The sequence below is a fragment of the Chiloscyllium punctatum genome, chromosome 32, assembly GCF_047496795.1.
Source record: "Chiloscyllium punctatum isolate Juve2018m chromosome 32, sChiPun1.3, whole genome shotgun sequence".
NCBI classification, from domain to species: domain Eukaryota; kingdom Metazoa; phylum Chordata; class Chondrichthyes; order Orectolobiformes; family Hemiscylliidae; genus Chiloscyllium; species Chiloscyllium punctatum.
In genome coordinates, this window is record NC_092770.1 from 21054576 (window position 1) to 21074761 (window position 20186).

At 43.5% G+C, this 20186-nt stretch overlaps 1 protein-coding gene across 1 annotated transcript in view; it reads left to right on the forward strand.

Moving 5' to 3' along the window:
- Positions 1-20186, forward strand: part of stab2 (stabilin 2) — a 175702-nt gene that overhangs the window by 12037 nt on the left and 143479 nt on the right. The window contains exons 4-6 of the mRNA XM_072551848.1: positions 12516-12601; positions 16091-16160; positions 18580-18675. Coding sequence (XP_072407949.1) covers positions 12516-12601; positions 16091-16160; positions 18580-18675 — 252 coding nt within the window. The remainder of the gene's footprint in view (positions 1-12515; positions 12602-16090; positions 16161-18579; positions 18676-20186) is intronic.

Consider the following 20186-nt stretch of genomic DNA (forward strand, 5'->3'; position numbering starts at 1 on the left):
GTCTTCAATGACCTGCCGAAGAGAATCACACCCAGACCCAGTCCTCCACCCCATCCAGGTACCCCTGCATTTGCCATAGCTAACCCACCTAGACTGCTCACTATAGGGTAAATCAGCATGGCCAATCCTCTAACCTGCACATCTTTGGACCGTAGGAGGAAATCATAGCGCCCAGTAGAAACCTATCCAGACACAGGGAGAATGTGCAAACTCCACACACAGTCATTCAAGGCTGGAATTGAACCAGTGTCCCTGCTTCTGTGAGGTAGCAGTGCTAACCACTGATCCGCTGTGCTGCCCCAAGTTATTGGATGAAGAGTTTTGAGAGTAGGGAAGAAAGTGGCAAGAGGATTGGCAGCTGCAGCTAACATCACACTTAATAATCCAAAGGAGGAGTAAAAGATATTCAAACCCTTAGACTTGTTTCACTACTCAATTCAATAACTTCTCAACTTTATCTCAACTCTATTTAGTCACATTGCTGTTCTTACCAACCAACAATCAACTGTAAAAGGCTGGCCGTTGAGAAAGGATATTAATACCTTTGTATAGACATACAGTGAACCAAAACATTGGAGCACAATTATGTGACTGAGTCACTTGAGCCTGATCCTTTGTTCAGTAAGAACCTGATTACTCCACAGATCCTGATTCAATCCTGAAGAAGGGCTGATGCCCGAAACATCAATTCTCCTGCTCCTTGGATGCTGCCTGACCTGCTGCGCTTTTCCAGCAACACATTTTCTACTCCACAGATCCACCTACCTCAGCAACCCTCTTGCTTATCAAGAATTGATCGGCCTCTGCTTAAAAACATTCAAGGATTCTGCTTCCACCACCTTTTCACAAAAGTGATATGGAGATGCTGGTGTTGGACTGGGGTGGACAAAGTTACAAATCACACAACACCAGGTTATAGTCCGACAGGTTTGTTTGGAGGTACTAGCCTTTGAACTGCTGCACCTTTATCAGGTGGTTGTGACCCCCCTGATGAAGGAGCAGTGCTCCGAAAGCTAGCGCTTCCAAATAAACCTGTTGGACTATAACCTGGTGTTGTGTAATTTTTAACTTTTTCAGGAAAAGATTTCCAAATTTGCACAACTCTGTGTGAGAAAACAATTCTTCTCATCCCTCTCTTAAAAGGATGACCCTCTTGAATTTTAAAGAGTGACCCCTACTTCTAGATTGTCCTACGAGAGCACATCCTTGTAAATCTTTTCTGAACCCTTTCAAGTTTCACAACATCTTTCCGATAGGAAGGAGACCAGAATTGTACGCAATATTCCAACAGTGGCCTAACCAATGTCCTGTACAGCCGCAACATGACCTCCCAACTCCTGTACACAATACTCTGACCAATAAAGGAAAGCATACCAAACGCCTTCTTCACTATCCTATCTACCTATGACTCCACTTTCAAGTAGCTATGAACCTGCACTCCAAGGTCTCTTTGTTCAGAAACACTCCCTAGGAGCTTACCATTAAGTCTCACTTAAGTGTATAAATCCTTAATGGTAAGGTCCTAGGGAGTGTTGCTGAACAAAGAGACCTTGGAGTGCAGGTTCATAGCTCCTTGAAAGTGGAGTCGCAGGTAGATAGGATAGTGAAGAAGGCATTTGGTATGCTTTCCTTTATTGGTCAGAGTATTGAGTCCAGGAGTTGGGAGGTCATGTTGCGGCTGTACAGGATATTTGTTAGGCCACTGTTGGAATATTGTGTACAATTCTGGTCTCCTTCCTATTGGAAAGATGTTGTGAAACTTGAAAGGGTTCAGAAAAGATCTACAAGGATGTTGCCAGGGTTGGAGGATTTGAGCCATAGGGAGAGGTTGAATAAGATAGGGCTGTTTTCCCTGGAGCATCGGAGGCTGAGGGGTGACCTTATAGGGGTTTACAAAATTATGAGGAGCATGGATAGGGTAAATAGGCAAAGTCTTTTCCCTGGGGTCGGGGAGTCCAGAACTAGAGGGCATAGGTTTAGGGTGAGAGGAGCAAGATATAAAAGAGACCTATGGGCAACCTTTTCTCACAGAGGGTGGTACGTGTATGGAATGAGTTGCCAGAGGAAGTGGTGGAGGCTGGTACAATTGCAACACTTAAGAGGCATTTGGATGGGTATATAAATAGGAAGGGTTTGGAGGGATATGGGCCGGGTGCTGGAAGGTGGGACTAGTTGGGTTGGGGTATCTGGTCAGCATGGACGGATTGGACCGAAGGGTCTATTACCATGCTGTCCATCTCTATGACTCTAAGAGGAAACGTTCTTTCCAAACTGGTCCTGAGAAGATCCCTCCGGATCCGACACATTTCAGTCAGGATGGCCTTGAACTCTTCTAACCTCCAGCCTACCCTGTCTAACGTTGCCTCATGGTATGACCTGTCACTTCCTGTTTTTAGTCCAGTAAATCTTCAGTGAATTGCTTCCAGCGTTCTTACACCGTCTGTTGCATGAGCCTCGCTGCCTAGTTCTTGTTGACCAAGTAAAGTGGATCCATTAAAGTTTTGTGGAACCATCAACAAAATTTCACAATAACCCTGAGCCCATTATCTATATCAATTAGTGTGCTGCCTAAGCAGCTGCTGCTGGTGTTGTTGTTGACATTGGTGAGACAGGCTTCCTTCCTCAGGACTGAAAGCCTGACTTGCAGTGTGCTTTCACAGTGGTGACAGCAACACTCATTCATGTCACCATCTCTATTGACTGAGTGCCACCTCATGTTTCCTTATTGATAAGATCACTGTTGAATGCTCGCAAAGAGTTAAATCGTCAGTAAAAAGGCATTGAACCTGTCACGATTTTACTTGTGGATTGGCCACAAAGCCAGAGGACATGCAGTGTGAATCAGAGAAAGATTGAAGGAATAAAAAAACGGAACGTTCTGGAAATATTTTGCAACTCTGGCAGCTTCTGTCGAAGTAGAAGCCGCTAACATGTCATGGTCAACGACCTGCAATGATTTGCTTTTGTATTTGTGAAGCAAAAATGCGTTTATATAAAGTATTTCATGCTGTGGGCTTTTCTTAAAATGGGCGTCATCCTAATTGCCTTTGAACTCAGTGGCTTGTTCGGCCATTTTGGAGAGTTCTTAAAATCAGCCACATTGCTGTGGGTCTGGGGTCACATGTAGACCAGACCAGGTAAGGATGACAGATTTCCCTCCCTAAAGGACATTGGTGAAGCAGATGAGTTTTTATAATATCAGTAATGGTCAATATGAGGCCAGCTTTTGTTTTTATTTTTAAATCAGTTCAAATTTCATCATTTGGCATTGTAGGACAGACAGAACAGAGTCTAGGAGCTGGAGTAGACCATTCAGCCCTTTGAGTCTGCTTTGCCTCCTGTATGATCATGGCTGATCATCCAACTCTGTACCCAATCCAATTTTCTCAATTCAGTGCTCTGACCTCAACTGCTTTCTGTGGTAGAGAATTCCAGAGGTCCTTCACTCTCTGGGTGAAGAAATTGCTCATCCTCTGAGTTCTAAATAGCCTACACTGTATCCTCAGACTGTGACTCCTGGTTCTGGACTCCATGGCAAACACAAACATTCTACTAGAATTTTATAGGTTTCTCTGAGATCTTGCCTCATTTTCCTAAACATCAGTGAATACAGACAGTCTCTGGGTTGTGAATGGGTTCCATTCTTAAGTCCACCACAAGTTAACTTGTTCTCAAGTCAGAACTCAATGCAGGACAATGGAAAGCAGCTGTCTGTAAATATATGAAACATTCATGTGTTGGGTCTTTAAAATTACACCCCTACATGGGATCATTCGTAATGATGAAAATGCATAATCTGCAGATCCCCTGCATAGCCCCCTAACTAATCAAGTCTGTCTTCATACGTTGGTTCTGCTATCTCAGGAATCAGTCTGGTAAACCTTTGTTGCACTCCCTCCACAGCTAGAACATTCTTCCTCAGATAGGAAACCAAAACGGCATACAAGACTCCAAGTGTGGCCTCACCAATGCCCTCAACAATTTTACAGTGCCAAGCTTTATCAACTCTGACTCTCCAGCATCTGCAGTCTCACTTTCTCCTCTACAATTGCAGGAAGACAATCTGTGCAAACTCTCTCTCGCGATGAAAGACAATATACCATTTGCCTTCTTCACCGCCTGCTGCACCTGCACACTTACTTTCAGTGACTGGTGTTCAAGGTCACCCAGGTCTCATTGCACCTCTTCCTAGTTCCCTATTTAGATAATAATCTGCCTTGCAACCAAAGTAGATAACCTCACAGCTAATCACATTTACACTTTATCTCCCATGTATTTGCACACTCACTCAATTTGTCCAAATCACACTGAAGCATCTCAGCATCTTCTAGACAGTTTATCCTCCCACCCAGCTTTGTGTCATTTGCAAATTTGAAGATATTACATTTAGTTCCCTCATCTAAATCATTGATATATCAAGTTGTTTGAACATCCAGAATTCAGACATAGTGATGTAGTGATATATTATTGGGCTATTAAGCCAGAGATAATGAGTCTGCTGCTCTGTGGATATGAGTTCAAATCCCACTATGACAGCTGGTGAAACTTAAATAAAATGAATAAGATCAGCAAGCTGAAGTTAGTTTCAGGAATGATGATCATGAAACTATCATTGCTGGTTGTAAAAATCAAAGCTCTCAATAAAAATATTTATAAAAAAAAACAAAACTCTGTCCTTGCCTGCTCAGGCCTACATGTGTCTCAAGCAATGTGATTAGCTCTGATTGTCCAAGTGTTGCTGAACAAAGAGACCTTGGAGTGCAGGTTCATAGCTCCTTGAAAGTGGAGTCGCAGGTAGATAGGATAGTGAAGAAGGTGTTTGGTATGCTTTCCTTTCTTGGTTAGAGTCTTGAGTACAGGAGTTGGGAGGTCATGTTGCGGCTGTACAGGACATTTGTTAGGCTACTTTTGGAATATTGCATGCAATTCTGGTCTCCCACCTATTGGAAGAACGTTGTGAAACTTGAAAGGGTTCAGAAAAGATTTACAAGGATGTTGCCAGGGTTGGAGAGTTTGAGCTATTGGGAGAGGCTGAATAATAGGCTGGGGCTTTTTTCTCCTGGAGCGTCGGAGGTTTATAAAATCATGAGGGGCATGGATAGGATAAATAGACAAGGTCATTTCCCTGGGGTGGGGAAGTCCAAAACTGGAGGGCATAGGTTTAAGGTGAGAAGGGAAAGATATAAAAGGGAACTAAAGGGCAACCTTTTCACACAGAGGGTGGTGTGTGTATGGAATGAGCTGCCAGAGGAAGCGGTGGAGGCTGGTACAATTGCAGTATTTAAAAGGCATCCGGATGAGTATATGGATAAGTATATGGATATGGATAGGTAGGGCCAAGTGGTGGCAAGTGGGATTAGATCAGGTTAGAATATCTGGTTGGCATGGATGAGTTGGACCGAAGGGTCTGTTTCCATGCTGTTCATCTCTATGACTCTATGGCTGTACAAGTGAGCCACTCAGTGCAAGGGACATTTACAGATGGGCAACAACTGCTCACCTTTCCAGTGATACCCCCATCTCATCATCAAAAAAAATCTAAATTTAGAATTAAATATGATTATAATAATTTGTACATACCTGAAGGAGGTAACCAGAAACATGCAAGTAAGTTATTGGCTGAATTATTCCAATTGGTCGTATTCCCAACTCTCAGTTAGAAAGTATCGGCTCAAAGTCCTATTCCATAACTAGAGAATAAAACACTAGGCTGGCACTACCAAGTGAGTGCTGCATTGCCAAGATGTTGCTTTTAAAGTGTGACATTAAAACTGGGGTTGCTCTCCTTGCTGAGATGGATGTAAAGATCTCATGGCAGCATTTGGAAGTTAAGCAAAAGGGTTATCCGCAGTCTCCTGGTTAATACTTATCCCACTACCAACATAAAAAAATTGACTATTTGTTATTATCTCATTGTTGATTGTGGGAGCTTGCTGTCCATCAGATGGCTGCTGCGTCAGACTGAGATTTTGTTGGGACAGATGCCTTGAAGTTTATTAACAACGCTAACTATTTAGCCTCTAATGATATGTCAGACTTAAAGACAGTCTGGGTTGTGTGCTTCCTTGCTATTACAGTATTATTATGTGTACATAACTGACTGGATACATTAAACTGGCTCCATCACACTGAGCAGGGGGTTACAAGAAGTGAAGACCTTTGTACTGGAGCATCACATGTTGTAAGGTTATGTCACTATCTTAAAGCTACATTCCTTTCCCAGGCTGGAATCTATGCAATAATACACCAGGGAATTGTGGAGATTAGGAAAGGCATTATATAGAAACTGGATGTTTTTCTTTTCTTGAGTGCTCACCACTGATTAGATTCAATTTTCAAAGAATTATAAATGTGCGTTCTACGCATCCATTTCCACCAAGGTATGGAGTGCTGTGATGTGCTCAGAAGGTTTCAGGATGGCCCAGGGACAGCCACATTCTTGGATACAGAGCAGGAGGTGCTGGTTAAGACACTCCAGGGGAAGAGGGCTATCCTGCAGTGGTACAGAAGTCCACTTCACCTTACTGCCTATCCTCCAACAGCAGGACACGATGATAGGTTGCAGACTAAGTGCTGATTCTACAGCATTGTGTCTGATCTCAAAAAAGCCAGACTCATATATTTTAAATGCACGTTCTCATTGATGGGTGACATGGTGGCTCAATGGTTAGAACTGCTGCCTCACAGCACCAGGGACCTGGGTGCAATTCCAGCCTTGGCCAACTGTCTGTGTGGAGTTTGCATATTCTCCCCGTGTCTGCGTGGGTTTCCTCCGGGTGCTCCAGTTTCCCCCACAATCCAAAGATGTGCAGGTTAGGTGAATTGGCCATGTTAAATTGCCCACAGTGTTCAGGGATTTGTAGGTTAGGTGCATTAGTCAGTGGAAATCTAGAGTAATAGGGCAGGGGAATGGGTCTGGGTGGGTTACTCTTCAGAGGGTTGGTGTGGATTTGTTGGGCCAAATGGCCTGTTTCCACACTGTAGGGATTCTATGATTATTTTGAATTCATCTCAATGAAACAGCTGCTGTTAGTATTGAATCCCGACAGTGCAGATAGAGGCCATTTGGCCCATCTGGCCTGGACTGACCTTCTGAACAGCATCTCGCCCAGACCCATCCCATCACGGTAGCCCTACATTTCCCATGGGTAATCTACCCAGCCTGGACACACTGGACAACTTAATGATGTCAATCCACCTAACCTGCACACCTTTGGACTGTGGGAGGAAACCAGAGCACCCGAAGGAAACCCATGCAAACACGGGAAGAATGTGCAAACTTCACACAGTCACCCAAGACTGGAATTGAACTTGAGTCCCTGGCACTGTGAGGCAGCAGCGCTAACCACTGTGCCAGTGTGCCACCCAGTATGACCATTCTAAATTGGTTTATTATCCGTCAGACTAAAATACCCCTTCTAAAAGCCTCACCCCATTCAATTCAAGCAGCAAAATGAGACATCCAACAATGACAAAAATAGGCTATATCAATGCAGTTTGCGTTGTTGAGTGAGAAACAATTGTTTAAGGAGATTTGAACTTTCTGAAGAATTGCACGTTGTACTTGCTGCCCTTATTGTGAGGTACTGGGCTGCTGCACTGATGAAGGAGCCATATTAAACGCACACCAGGCAAATACAAAGACTAAGAAAGTGATGATGGTAACATTTTGTGAAAAAGTTCAAGCAATAACCCGTGCTCCTTATCTTTGACACCACATGAGAAAAGGAATAACTGAGAGGTCATATGATTGGTAAGGTCTTTGTCGGAAGTGGTAAATCACTGATAAGGAGGCTTCTAAAGTGGCAAATCAAGGATAGAGATTCTTCCTCTTGATAGAATTGCTGAAAGTGATGACAAGAAAAGAGCAAAGAGTACAGAGTGAATAAATCAGAAACGTTCCTGCTGTGACTCAAGCTGTGTCAGCCTATTGCCAATCTGGGTGCCCCAGGGCTTGATAAGAAAGACTCCAGTACAGGATAGAAAACAGATTCATTTGCTTTAATGAGGATTGTTAACACCTTTTCAGCATTGCGATACCTCATTACGATACCTCAGACTGCTTAAATTGTTCAATGCGCATCTATTTCATATGAAATCGTTCATGTGAGAATCGAAGTTTCAGCTTTGTCATTAAACAACAACTCGACGCATATGTTCAGGAGTTAGTGGAAGAAAAAGTCCCAAGGGCTTTTACAGAGGAGTGTTCTGAACCACACATACATTCAGGCAAAAAAGACATAGTAGGTAGCTTGGTCACAAAAATGGGTTGTAAAGGGCAGCTGAAAGGACAAAGTGGACATGGTGCCTTTTAGGGAGAGTCATGTTCACTCGTCTGCCAAAACATTAACGAGAAATGCTGGAAAGCGATGTACATTTCCCTTATATGTATTACTTTGACCAAACTGGACACTTACCACTTTTTTTGTTTTGATAAATTTTCTATTATCTTTATATCTAGTGAAGAAGATAGATAGATAGATAGATAGATAGATAGATAGATAGACAAATAGATAGATGAATGGGCAGTGACAAAAGACTGTACTGGGAGAGTCCGCCTATATTATGTGTTCAAAGCTCTGAATTGGGGTTTAAATCCATGTCTACATTAATGCAACAAAAACAGAAATTGCTGGAAAAACTCAGCAGGTCTGGCAGCATCTGTGGAGAGAAATCAGAGTTAATGTTAGGTCTGAGGAACTGTCACTGGACCCAAAACATTAACTCTGATTTCTTTCCACAAATGCTGCCAGACCTGCTGAGCTTTTCCAGCAATTTCTGTTTTTGTTGCATTAATGTAGACATGGATTAACCCTTGTTAATCAAGGGTAGTATTACGGCAGCTGACAGAATGTTTGAGGACATTTCCACTGAGGTAGCTTGGGCTGAAGTTAGAAACAGGAAAGGAGAGGTCACCCTGTTGGGAGTTTTCTATAGGGCTCCTAACTGTTCCAGGGATGTAGAGAATAGGATAGCAAAGATGATTCTCGACAGGAGCAAGAGTGACAGGGTAGTTGTTATGGGGGGCTTTAACTTCCCCAATATTGAATGGGAATACTACAGTCCAAGTAGTTTAGATGGGTCAGTTCTTTTTCAATGTGTGCAGGAGGGTTTTCTGACACAGTATCTAGACAGGTCAACAAGGGATGATGCCATATTGGATTTGGTGCTGGGGAATGAAACCAGATAGGTGCTAGATTTGGAGGTAGGTGAGCACTTTGGCGATAGTGACCACAATTTGATTACGTTCACAATAGCAACGGGCAGGGATAGGTATATACCGCAAAGAAAGAGGTATTATTGGGGGAAAGCAATTATGCTGTGATTAGGCAAGATTTAGGATGCAAAGGATGGGGAAGGAGACTGCAGGGGATGGACACACTTGAAATGTGGAGCTCATTCCAGAAACAGCTACTGCGGGTCCTTGATAAGTATATACCTATCAGGCAGGGAGGTAGTTGTTGAAAATGGGGGCCATGGTTTACTAAAGAAGTTGAAGCTCTTGTGAAGAGGAGGAAGAAGGCTTATGTGAGGATAAGTTGTGAAGGTTCAGATAGGGGGCTTGAGTGTTATAAGTTAGTCAGAAAAGATCTAAAGAGAGGGCTAAGAAGAACCAGGAGGGGACATGAGAAGATATTGGTGGATAGGATCAAGGAAACCCTAAGGTTTTTCTAGTTATATCAGGAATAAAAGAATGACTAGAGTAAGATTAGGGCCAATCAAAGATAGTAGTGGAAAGTTGTGTGTGGAATCTGAGGACATGGGGAAGTGCTTAATGAATACTTTTCATCAGTATTCACATTGGAAAAGGGCAATGCTAATGGGAACACAGAGATACAGGCTACAAGATTAGATAGGATTGCGGTTGACAGAGAGGAGGTTTTAGCAATTTTGGAAGATCTGAAAATAGATAAGATGGGATTTATCTTTGGATTCTCTGGGAAGCCAGGGAGGAGATTGCAGAGCCTTTGGCTTTGATCTTTATGTCATCATTGTAGACAGGAGTAGTGCCAGAAGATTCGAGGAAAGCGAATGTTGTTCTCCTGTTTAAGAAGGGGAGTTGGGACAATCGTGGTAATTATAGGCCAGTGAGCCTTACTTCAGTTGAAGTAAGGTGTTGGAAAAGGTGATAAGAGATAGGATTTATAATCATCTGGAAAGGAACGATTTGACTGGGGATAGTCAACATCGTTTTGTGAAGGGTAGGTCGTGCCTCACTAATCTTACTGAGTTTTTCAAGAAGGTGACAAAACAGGTGGATAAGGGTAAAGTGGTTGATGTGGTGTATATGGACTTCAGTAAGGCGTTGGATAAGGTTCCACATAGTAGGCCATTGCCCAAAATACGGAGTTTTGGGATTGAAGGTGATTTAGCGGTTTGGATCAGAAATTGGCTAGCTGAAAGAAGACAGAGGTTGGTGGTTGATGGGAAATGTTCATCTTGGAGCTCAGTTACCAGAGGTGTGCCACAAGGATCTGTTTTGGGGCCACTGCCATTTGTCATTTTTATAAATGATCTGGATGTGGGCATAGAAGGATGTATTAGTAAATTTGCGGATGACACTAAGGTAGGTGGAGTTGTGGATAGTGCTGAAGGACGTTGTGGATTACAGAGGGACATAGATAAGATGCAGAGCTGAGCTAAGAAGTGGCAAATGTAGTTTAATGTGGGAAAGTATGAGGTAGTTAACTTCAGAAGAAATAACAGGAATGCAGAGTATTGGGCTATTGGCAGTGTAGATGAATAGAGAGATTTCGGTATCCTGATGCATAAATTCCTGAAAGTTGCCACCCAAGTCAATTGGGCTTTTAAGATGGCATATGGGTGTGTTGGTGTTTATTGATCGGGGGATTGAGTTTTGGATCCGTAAGGTCATGCTTCAGCTGTACAAGACACTGATAAGGCCGCACCTGGAGTATTGCGTGCAGTTCTGGTCACTGCGTTATAGGAAGGATGTGGAAGCTTTGGGAAGGGTTCAGATGTAACCTGATGTGGAAGGATGGTCTTACGAGGAAAGGCTGAAGGAAGTGAGGCTGTTTTCATTAGAAAGAAGAAGGTTGAGAGGCGACTTAATCGAGATGTACAAGATAATCAGAGGTTTAGATAGGGTGGACAGTAGGAGCCTTTTTCCTTGGATGGTGAAGGCTAACACGAGGAGACATAGCTTTAAATTGAGCAATGATAGATTTAGGACAGATATTAGGAGTAGTTTCTTCACTCAGCGAGTAGTAGGGGCCTGGAACAGTAGTAGCCTCACCGACATTAAGGGCATTTAAATGGGCTTGGACATATAGATAATAATGGACCGGTGTAGTTTAGGTGGGCATCAGAGTATTTTCACAGGTTGGTGCAACATCAAGGGCCGAAGGGCCAGCACTGCACTGTAACATTGTATGTTCTATGTTCTGTGCTGTCGGACCTCTGAGCTTTTCCAGCAATTTTTGCTTTTATTTCTGATTTCTAGCATTAGCAGTTCTCTCAGTTTTTATCTCCATTGATACAGCTGTTTTTGTAATCTATACTTTCCTAACACTTTTAAGATTTCCTAAATGTGAATCTTATTATGTTCTGGAAAAATGTGCAATAATTGCGAACTTCCAGAGGAACTTGAGGATTTAAATAGAAATCTACATTGTAGCCAGTGTACAGTGTACAGGAATCAGCCTCGTATTAACTAACGTTTGTAAATGTTTGTTCTATCCAGAACTTTATTCATAATAAAATGCTAATTATATTTTCAATGATATGAAACCAATTTCATTTTGAGCTGTTTAAACCGCTTGGAGAATATCCAGAAGCACATGGCTGGAAACATAAGATAGTGATTGCTAAATCTGATGGGGAATCAAGGAAAAGCCTCTTCACCCAGAGACTGGTAGGAATGTTAAACTCAGAGACTGATTAAGGTGAACACCCATAGATAGATTCAAGGGGAAGCTGTGTGAGGGAGAAAGGAATAGAATGGTCATCCTGATAGGGGGGGAGCTTGACACCATCCAGGACAAAGCAGCCCACTTGAGAGGCACCTCATCCATTCCCTCCACCACCAACACTCTGTAGTATCAGTGTGTATTATCTACAAGATGCGCTGCAGAAATTCACCAACGATCCCAGAGTGCACCTTCCAAACCTGCGACTACTTCCATCTAGAAGGACAAGGGCAGCAGGTACATGGGGACACCACCCCCTGCAAGTTCCCCTCCAAGCCACTCACTATCCTGACTTGGAAATATATCGATATTCTTTCACTGTCACTGAGTAAAAACCCTGGAATTCTGTCCCTTAGGGAATTGTGGGTCCACCTACACTACAGAGCTGCAGTGGTTCATGAAGGCAGCTCACCAAGGGCAACTAGGGACGGGCAATAAATGCCGCCAGCCAGTGATGCCCACATCCCACGAGGGAATGAAAAATAAACACCAACATTGGCCTGTTGGGCTGAATAGCCCGCTTCTCTGTTGTTGATTGAATGTAATCTGTATAGAGATCTGATACTTGGTTTGATATGATTACAGAATGCCCAGGAGGAGCAGCAACCCCTTGTAATAAGAAAGGAGTATGCTTCGATGGCATGGGAGGAACTGGCACATGTAATTGCATGGTAGGTTGGAGTGTTAACTGGTAAGTACAAACAAACATCAGAAATAGGAACTGGAGTAGCCCATGTGGCCTGCCAAGCCAACTCCGGCATTCTAGAAGATTCTACCCAAGGTAGAATCCTCTCCTTTGCAGCTCCTACCAGCCCGCCTCTCTGATATTTCAATAATCCACTTCCTACTTTATGACTTCCAGTGATCTAGCATCCACAACTCTCTGGGACACAGACTTCCAGACATTCACTACCCTCTGGGAGACTAAAATCCTGCCCTTCTCAGTTTTAGATGAACTCCTCTTTATTCTGTAACCGCATCTCCAAGCTTGAGATTGCCTTGCTAGTTGAAACATCTCAGCGTCCACCCTGTCAAGCCCCCTCAGAATATGGTCTGTTTCAATAAGGTCAACCACTCATTCTTCTAAATTCTAATGAATAAAGGCCTTAGCTCTTTACTCCTTCTTGCTAAGTCAATCTCTTCATCCCAGCAATCATCCGAGTGAATCTCTTTTCAATTGCCTCCATTGCCAGTGCATCCTTTCTTAAATAGAGCCCATTCATTGGACAACTATCACTGTCACACAAATAACTAAATCTGGACTCTACACAAGTCTACACTGTACTCCAGGTGCGGCCTCACCAACACCATATATAGTTATTTGTGTGACAGTGATAGTTGTCCAATGAATGGGCTCTATTTTATTGCAAAGATTGCAGTGAATGGTTAGTACTACAGTCACGATAATGAGCTACTTTATCACAGTCATTATCCCCATGGCCAATACCACTCACAATACACTTCTGTTCAATCTCATTCTTCATCAATGCTCCATTGCTATTGGCATGGTGAGGCACCACTGCGGGTCGCTGGACTCTAGCATTATGAATGCAGAAATTGGCACGAGATAGTCTTCACCATGTTGAAGGGAGTGACGTTGAGAAAAGGGATTACAAACATAGGTGGACTGGCTGGAAAAGGTTCGCCTTCCCTCTAGAACCCATCAGGGGCTCCTGATTGGCAGAACACTGCAGGATAATGAAGGTACAAAGGCCCCCCGTGAAAGCGATCAAGAAATGAGGGAGGAGGATAAGAATTCAAATGCAACATCTTCCCTTCAGCTATCCTGATCCACATCTCAGTGATGCAGCTCCAACCAGGCTCTTAATGCAGCCCCCACGGACAAGCAATGTATTCCGATGAAAATCCCAGAAATACTCTCCCAGTGAATGGCGATTCCACGATCCAAGCCCTTTTCCCGATTGTTGTGCCCATGGAACCAAAGGTCAATGTGAGAAATTTTCAGCCATGTCGATTCCTTAGTTTGTGAGGATCCCAGACAAGGGCAGTGTTTATGGTCTTACAAAGGCATCCAACGTTAAGCACAGTTCTGCTCTGAGGACAAGGGGAAACTGGAAAAGCTGTGAAAACAACATTTTCAAGTATGACATAGGACTGGCAGATTACACCGATTGAACAGACTAACATTCTTTTATCTAGAAAAGGGAAGACTGATAGAGACCTTTAAAATTATGGGAGGATTTGATAGAATCAATGTAGAAAAGATGCTGGTATTTCTTGAGGGAGTCCAAAACCTGGTACTTTAAGTATGAGATGGTGATGTTTTATAGCTCACTCAGGGAGCCTAGGTTGCTCTGGCAGTATACACATTCCCATAGATAGAAACATAGAAAATAGGAACAGGAGTAGGCCATTCAGCCCTTCGAGCCTGCACCACCATTCAATATGATTATGGCTGATCATGCAGACTCAGTACACCACTCCCATTTTCTCTGCATATCCCTTGATCCCTTTAGGGGGTCAAGCTCTTTCTTGAATGTTTCTAATGAACTTGCCCCAACAGCTTCCTTTTGAGGAGAATTCCACAGGTTCGCAACTCTCTGAGTGAAGAAATTCTTCCTTATCTTAGTCCTGAATGGCTTACCCCTTATTCTTTGACTCTGACCCCAAGTTCTGGACTTCCCCAACATTCTTCCCACATCTAGCCTGCCCTGTCCCATCAGGATTTTATATGTCTTTATGAGATTGCCTCCACAATCTTCTAAGTTCCAGTGAGTACAAGCCCAGCCAATCCAGTCTTTCCTCATATGTCAGTCCTGCCATCCAGGAATCAATCCGGTGAACCTCAATCAAAAGAATGTTCTTCCTCAGACCAAAACTGCACAAAATACCCAAGGTGTGGCCTCACCAAGGCCCTGTATAACTGCGAGGAGAAAGCAAGAACTGCAGATGCTGGAGATCAGAGCTGAAAATGTGTTGCTGGAAAAGCGCAGCAGGTCAGGCAGCATCCAAGGAACAGGAGAATCGGCGTTTCAGGCATAAGCCCTTCTTCAGGAATGAGGAAAGTGTGTCCAGCAGGCTAAGATAAAAGGTAGGGAGGAGGGACTTGGGGGAGGGGCGTTGGAGGGGCGTCCCTCCTCCCTACCTTTTATCTTAGCCTGCTGGACACACTTTCCTCAATCCTGAAGAAGGACTTATGCCCGAAACGTCGATTCTCCTGTTCCTTGGATGCTGCCTGACCTGTTGTGCTTTTCCAGCCCTGTATAACTGCACAAGGCAGCTGTACTCCAATCCTCAAATTGTCTCACTGTGAAGGCCAGCATGCCATTAGCTTTCCTCATCGCCTGGACCAATAGATAGTGATAGTAGAGGCTTCAATGTTCTTTCCATCAGACAGCTGATAGTCAAACTCAGACGTTCAGTGGCGTTACCATATCATTGGGTCCTGGTACGGGATTTGAAGTGGCAGCTTCAAGCTCAGAAGCTGGGATGCTGCCCGTGGTGCCAGAAGACTTCCCAAAATGGGATTCAGGACATGCTTCTGTAATCAGTGGTGAGAAAGTGGAACTTACTACCACAGGGAGTGTTTCAGCTGAATAACAGAGATCAGTTTCAGGGAAGGTTAAGTAAGTACACAGGGGAGAAAGGAATAGAAGGTTCGACTGATGGAGTTAGACGGAGAGGGAGGGATGCAGTTCATGGGAACTGTAAATGCTGGGCTGAATGGACTGTATCAAAGTGAATTCAGTGGAATTTAGCGTGTTTGTTAGTGTTCAGATCAACTGACCCCGAACAGTGAATTGTGATCAGTGCTCCTTACAATGGTTTATACATTAAAGAGTGGGGGTAAGGGTTGGAGGAAGTGACTAAGTAGCTTGATGAGATCTGAATGAATTTGCAAGGGTCACCAAGTCTCAAAACCAAATCCAGCTTCCTGTTTTGACATGTTTCATTGAGTGTTTTCAACAACACTCATTGTTTTTCATGAGACCTGCCTTGAATTTTGATGACTTTACACATTCCATTACTTGTGAACCATCAAAGCAAAAGCAAAGACCCACACTGGAAACTCTGGTTTGAAAGGAATTTCTCTGTCCACCGCCTCCAGTTGGCTTATCAGTCACGTATACTACAATTATTAACTATTATTCAATGCTAAGTGCCCCTACCTTACAATATTTTGATGTTAATTATTGCAGGATGGCTATGCGGGATTAGCGTGTGAGAAATGTGCCAAAGAGACCTCATACGGACCTGACTGTGTTTCTGGTGAGATACAGCATTTTATACATTCTTTCATTTGCTCTTGGGGTGTGGACATCACTAACATGGCCAGCTGATATTACCCATCCCTGGCTGCCAATGGGAAGATGGTGGTGAACTGCCTTCTTGAACCACGATGGTCTACGTGTGTATCTGTTAGACAGGGAGCATCAGGATGTTAATCCAGTGACAATAAAGGAACAATGATCTTTTCCAAAGCAATTTGTTGTTTGACATGGAGGGGAATATTCATGTGAATAGATTCCCTTGTGACTGCTGCCCTTGTCGGTCTAGGCAGTAGTGGTCATGGCTTTAGTAGGTGCTGATGAAGAAATATTGGTCACATTTTGCCCTGCATCTTATAGATAGATGGGTACACACTGTTGCCACTGTGCATTGGTTGTGGAGGGACTGAATGCTTAAGTTAGGGCATGGGTACCTACTGAGCAGCTGCTTTCTCCAGGTTTATGTCAGGTTTCTTGAGTGTTGTTACAGCTGCAAGTGGGGAGTATTCTATCATATTCCTGATGAAGGGCTTTTGCCCAAAACATCGATTTTCCTGCTCCTCAGATGCTGCCTGACCTGCTGTGCTTTTCCAGCACCATTCTAATCTAGATTCAGTATTCTATCATACTCCTGCCTTGTGTCTTGTACATGGTGGGCAGATAGGAGGTCAGTCAGTTCCTACAGAATTCATAGACTTCGAGCTAAGTGTCTGAAGTGGCAGTCTAAACATGAAAGACAATAAATGTAAAAATATATAAACACAGGAAATGTTGGGAATACTTAGCAAGTAGAAGATTTTTTTTGTTAGACCTGTGAAAAGTTAGAGAGGTAACGAGTTTTAAGAAAGTGGAAAGGTGAGGGGAATAAGGAGGCAAATGGAGATACTGAGATGCTGGAGGGTATAACTGAGTAACAACTGATGGTAATGGCAAAGTGATAATGGAACCAGTAAAGATACAAAAGATGGGTCTAGTGGAAGTGCAAATGGGCAGATCCAGTACAAGTCTGGAATGTGGATTTGCCGGATGTGTCAGCTGTGGTGCAGGAGGTAGCATTTTAGTCTCTGAATGTTGAGATTCTGAGTCCAAGTCCTTCGCCAGGCCTTGACTACAACGATCAACGGTTTGGTGGAGGCGCTTTCTTTCAGACACGATGATAAACTGACGCCTTGTCTACCCCTCAGGAGGGTGTAAAAAATTCCCTGGCTCTATCTGATTGAAAGCAATGGAACTACCTTCAATACCTTGAGTCAGCATTGACCCCTCAATTAACACAAATTGTTCACTGCCACATTGCTGTTTATGGAATCACTCTGTGCACGAATGGGCTGTGATATTTCCTGCAAACTGTAACTCTGTTTCTGAAGTACTTTGAGATATCCAATGAGTGCAAAACTCAAAGATTCGTAAAGGTTGTAAAGTGCCTCATTGGAACATGAGGTGTCAGGACTTGACCTTCAAAAGTAGCAACGTTAGAATTGGAATTTCTGAGGTGTCAGAGAGCATATTTCTGATTCTCCTCATGTAAGAGATTGAGAATAATGTCCAGAGCTTGGCCCAGTGGCATTCCAGCCTACTTCAGATGGTCCATTCAATTCCATTTGGAGAGTACTTCCTAAGGTAATCTAACTGCCTCAAGTCATAGAGTCATAGAGATGTACAGCATGGAAATAGACTCTTCGGTCCAACCCGTCCATGCCAACCAGATATCCCAGCCCAATCTAGTCCCACCTGCCTATGAAACATTACTGTGAAATATTTTCTTTTTGTAGTCTTGACAGGCACATTGTGACTTGCTGTGAATCCTTTTGGAAGCCTTCTATAGGCTCTGTGCCTTTACAAGATTCAAATATCAACTCTCCAGGGATTTTCAGGAATTGAGCATAAATCTGCTGAACACTGTGGCAAGCAACACCTAGAAGAAGATCATAGGGCCCTTAAAAAAGTGGGTTCATTTGCCAGTTAGCTGTGGGGAGGCAGGCGACTATGAGGTTGGACATGCGAGAGCACTGAGTGGATATGCTCAGCTGAGCGGCCTGAGGTGGAACTTCATTGATGAAATCGACATAAATATGGCCCAGCAGAGTTTGAAGCTCCATTATTAGGCCAAACTAATTAATGCTGAAGGATGGGGTTTGGGGGGAGGGGGGGGGGGGGGGCGGCGCAGGGTTTGATACCTCCTCCAGAAGTGGCCGAGCTGTGGTGCAATTGAGACTGAGCAACATCTCATTTTAGCATCTTTCTCTTCTGTCCTTTTGAACGTCCTCAGGGTTTTTCAGAGTGACAAGGATCCAATGAGTGCATTACATTAATCATTGTTAAAGCCCCAAGAGACATCAGAGTGAGAAATGTCACCTGCGTTGTAAAATGTTGCATCTATCTCTGTGATTTCAAACAGCATCGATCTCTTCCTTTTGCAGAATGTGAATGTGTTCATGGAGTCTGCAAAAGTGGAATTGCTGCAGATGGCACATGCACGTGTTATTCTGGCTACACAGGAGCCAAGTGTGACCAGGGTAAGGACAATACAATGATCTGTTAGAGTAAAAACATCATGTACCATAATTGTATCAATGTAAGGTAATACTCGTGGGGCACATTTTACATCAGCATTTATCCCTAGTCAAAAAAACAGCTCAAAGGACCAATGTGTATGCTATTGAGCTGGGCTGTGATTACTCGGTGTATGAATTTTTGTACCTGGAGGCAATCATTTATTAGCGTCTGAATGTTGCTAATAGTCTTAGGGATTTGTACTATATTTATCAGCACAAAGTTACGTCATTGTGGGGTCACTCATAAGTTTACTTAAGGCTGGAGCCCATATTCTGGGTTAGCATTAACACTCGTTCTGCTAAAGTGAAGCCAGATTCACAGAGCACAGGAGCAGCTCAAGACCAAGAGAAGGTATTGTTAGTTACACTGAGAGTCACTAATAATGAGCAAAGACAGTATCCTTATGTATCAGTGCTCAGAACAAAGAACAAAGTACAAATCAGCACAGGAACAGATCCTTCGGCCTTCCAAGCCTGTGCCTAGACATTTTGCCCTTCCATATTAAAATGGTCTTCACTTGTAGGATCCATATGCCTCTATTCCCTTCCTATTCATGTATTCATCCAAGTGTTTCTTGAATGCTGCTATTGTGTCTGCTTCCACCACCTCGTTTGGCAGTGTGTTCCAGGCACCCACCACCCTTTGTGTGGAAAACATGCCTTGCACTTTGAACCTGTGACCCCTCCATTCTGGGAAAAAGATCTCATAATTTCCACTCTATCCATGCCAATCACAATCTTATAAACTTCTATCAGGTCGCCCCTCAATGTCCTGCGTTCCAGTGAAAACAAACCTAGTCTACCCAACCTTTCTTCCCAGTCCAGTGTCCTGGACAAATATATCCCTCAGCTAACACCTTTGAAAAATCTCTGTTTGTGGGAGAGAGGTGTTTGCCAAAAATTGGTTACCACAATTCTTAAATTACCTCAATGGCCAGATTGTAAATCAAACTGACTGGTTGTTTATGGTGCTATATAAATGCAAGTTCATTCTCTCTCTCTCATGCACCATCCAATACAAAAGAACAACTTGCCATTGGTTAGCACATTTAACATGTTCTGAGACTTTCATAGAATCCCTACAGCATGGAAACAGGCCCTTCAACCCAACATGTCTACACCGATCCTCTGAAGTCTAATCCACCCAGACCTAATCCCCTACCCTATTATTCTACATTTGCCCCTGACTAATGCACCTAGGCTACACATACCTGAACACTATGGACAACTTAGCATGGTCAAATTCACCTAACTTGCACATCTTTGGATTGTGGGAGGAAACTAGAGCACCCAGAGGAAACCCACAAAGACACGGGGAGTATGTGCAAACTCCACACTAACTGTCGACAGAAGCTGGAATCAAATCCGGGTTCCTGGCGCTGTGAGGCAGTAGTGCCAACCACTGAGCCAACATGCCACCCTCAAGTGTGTTACCAAATGAAACGTTACACCAAGTCATGTAAGCACCACTG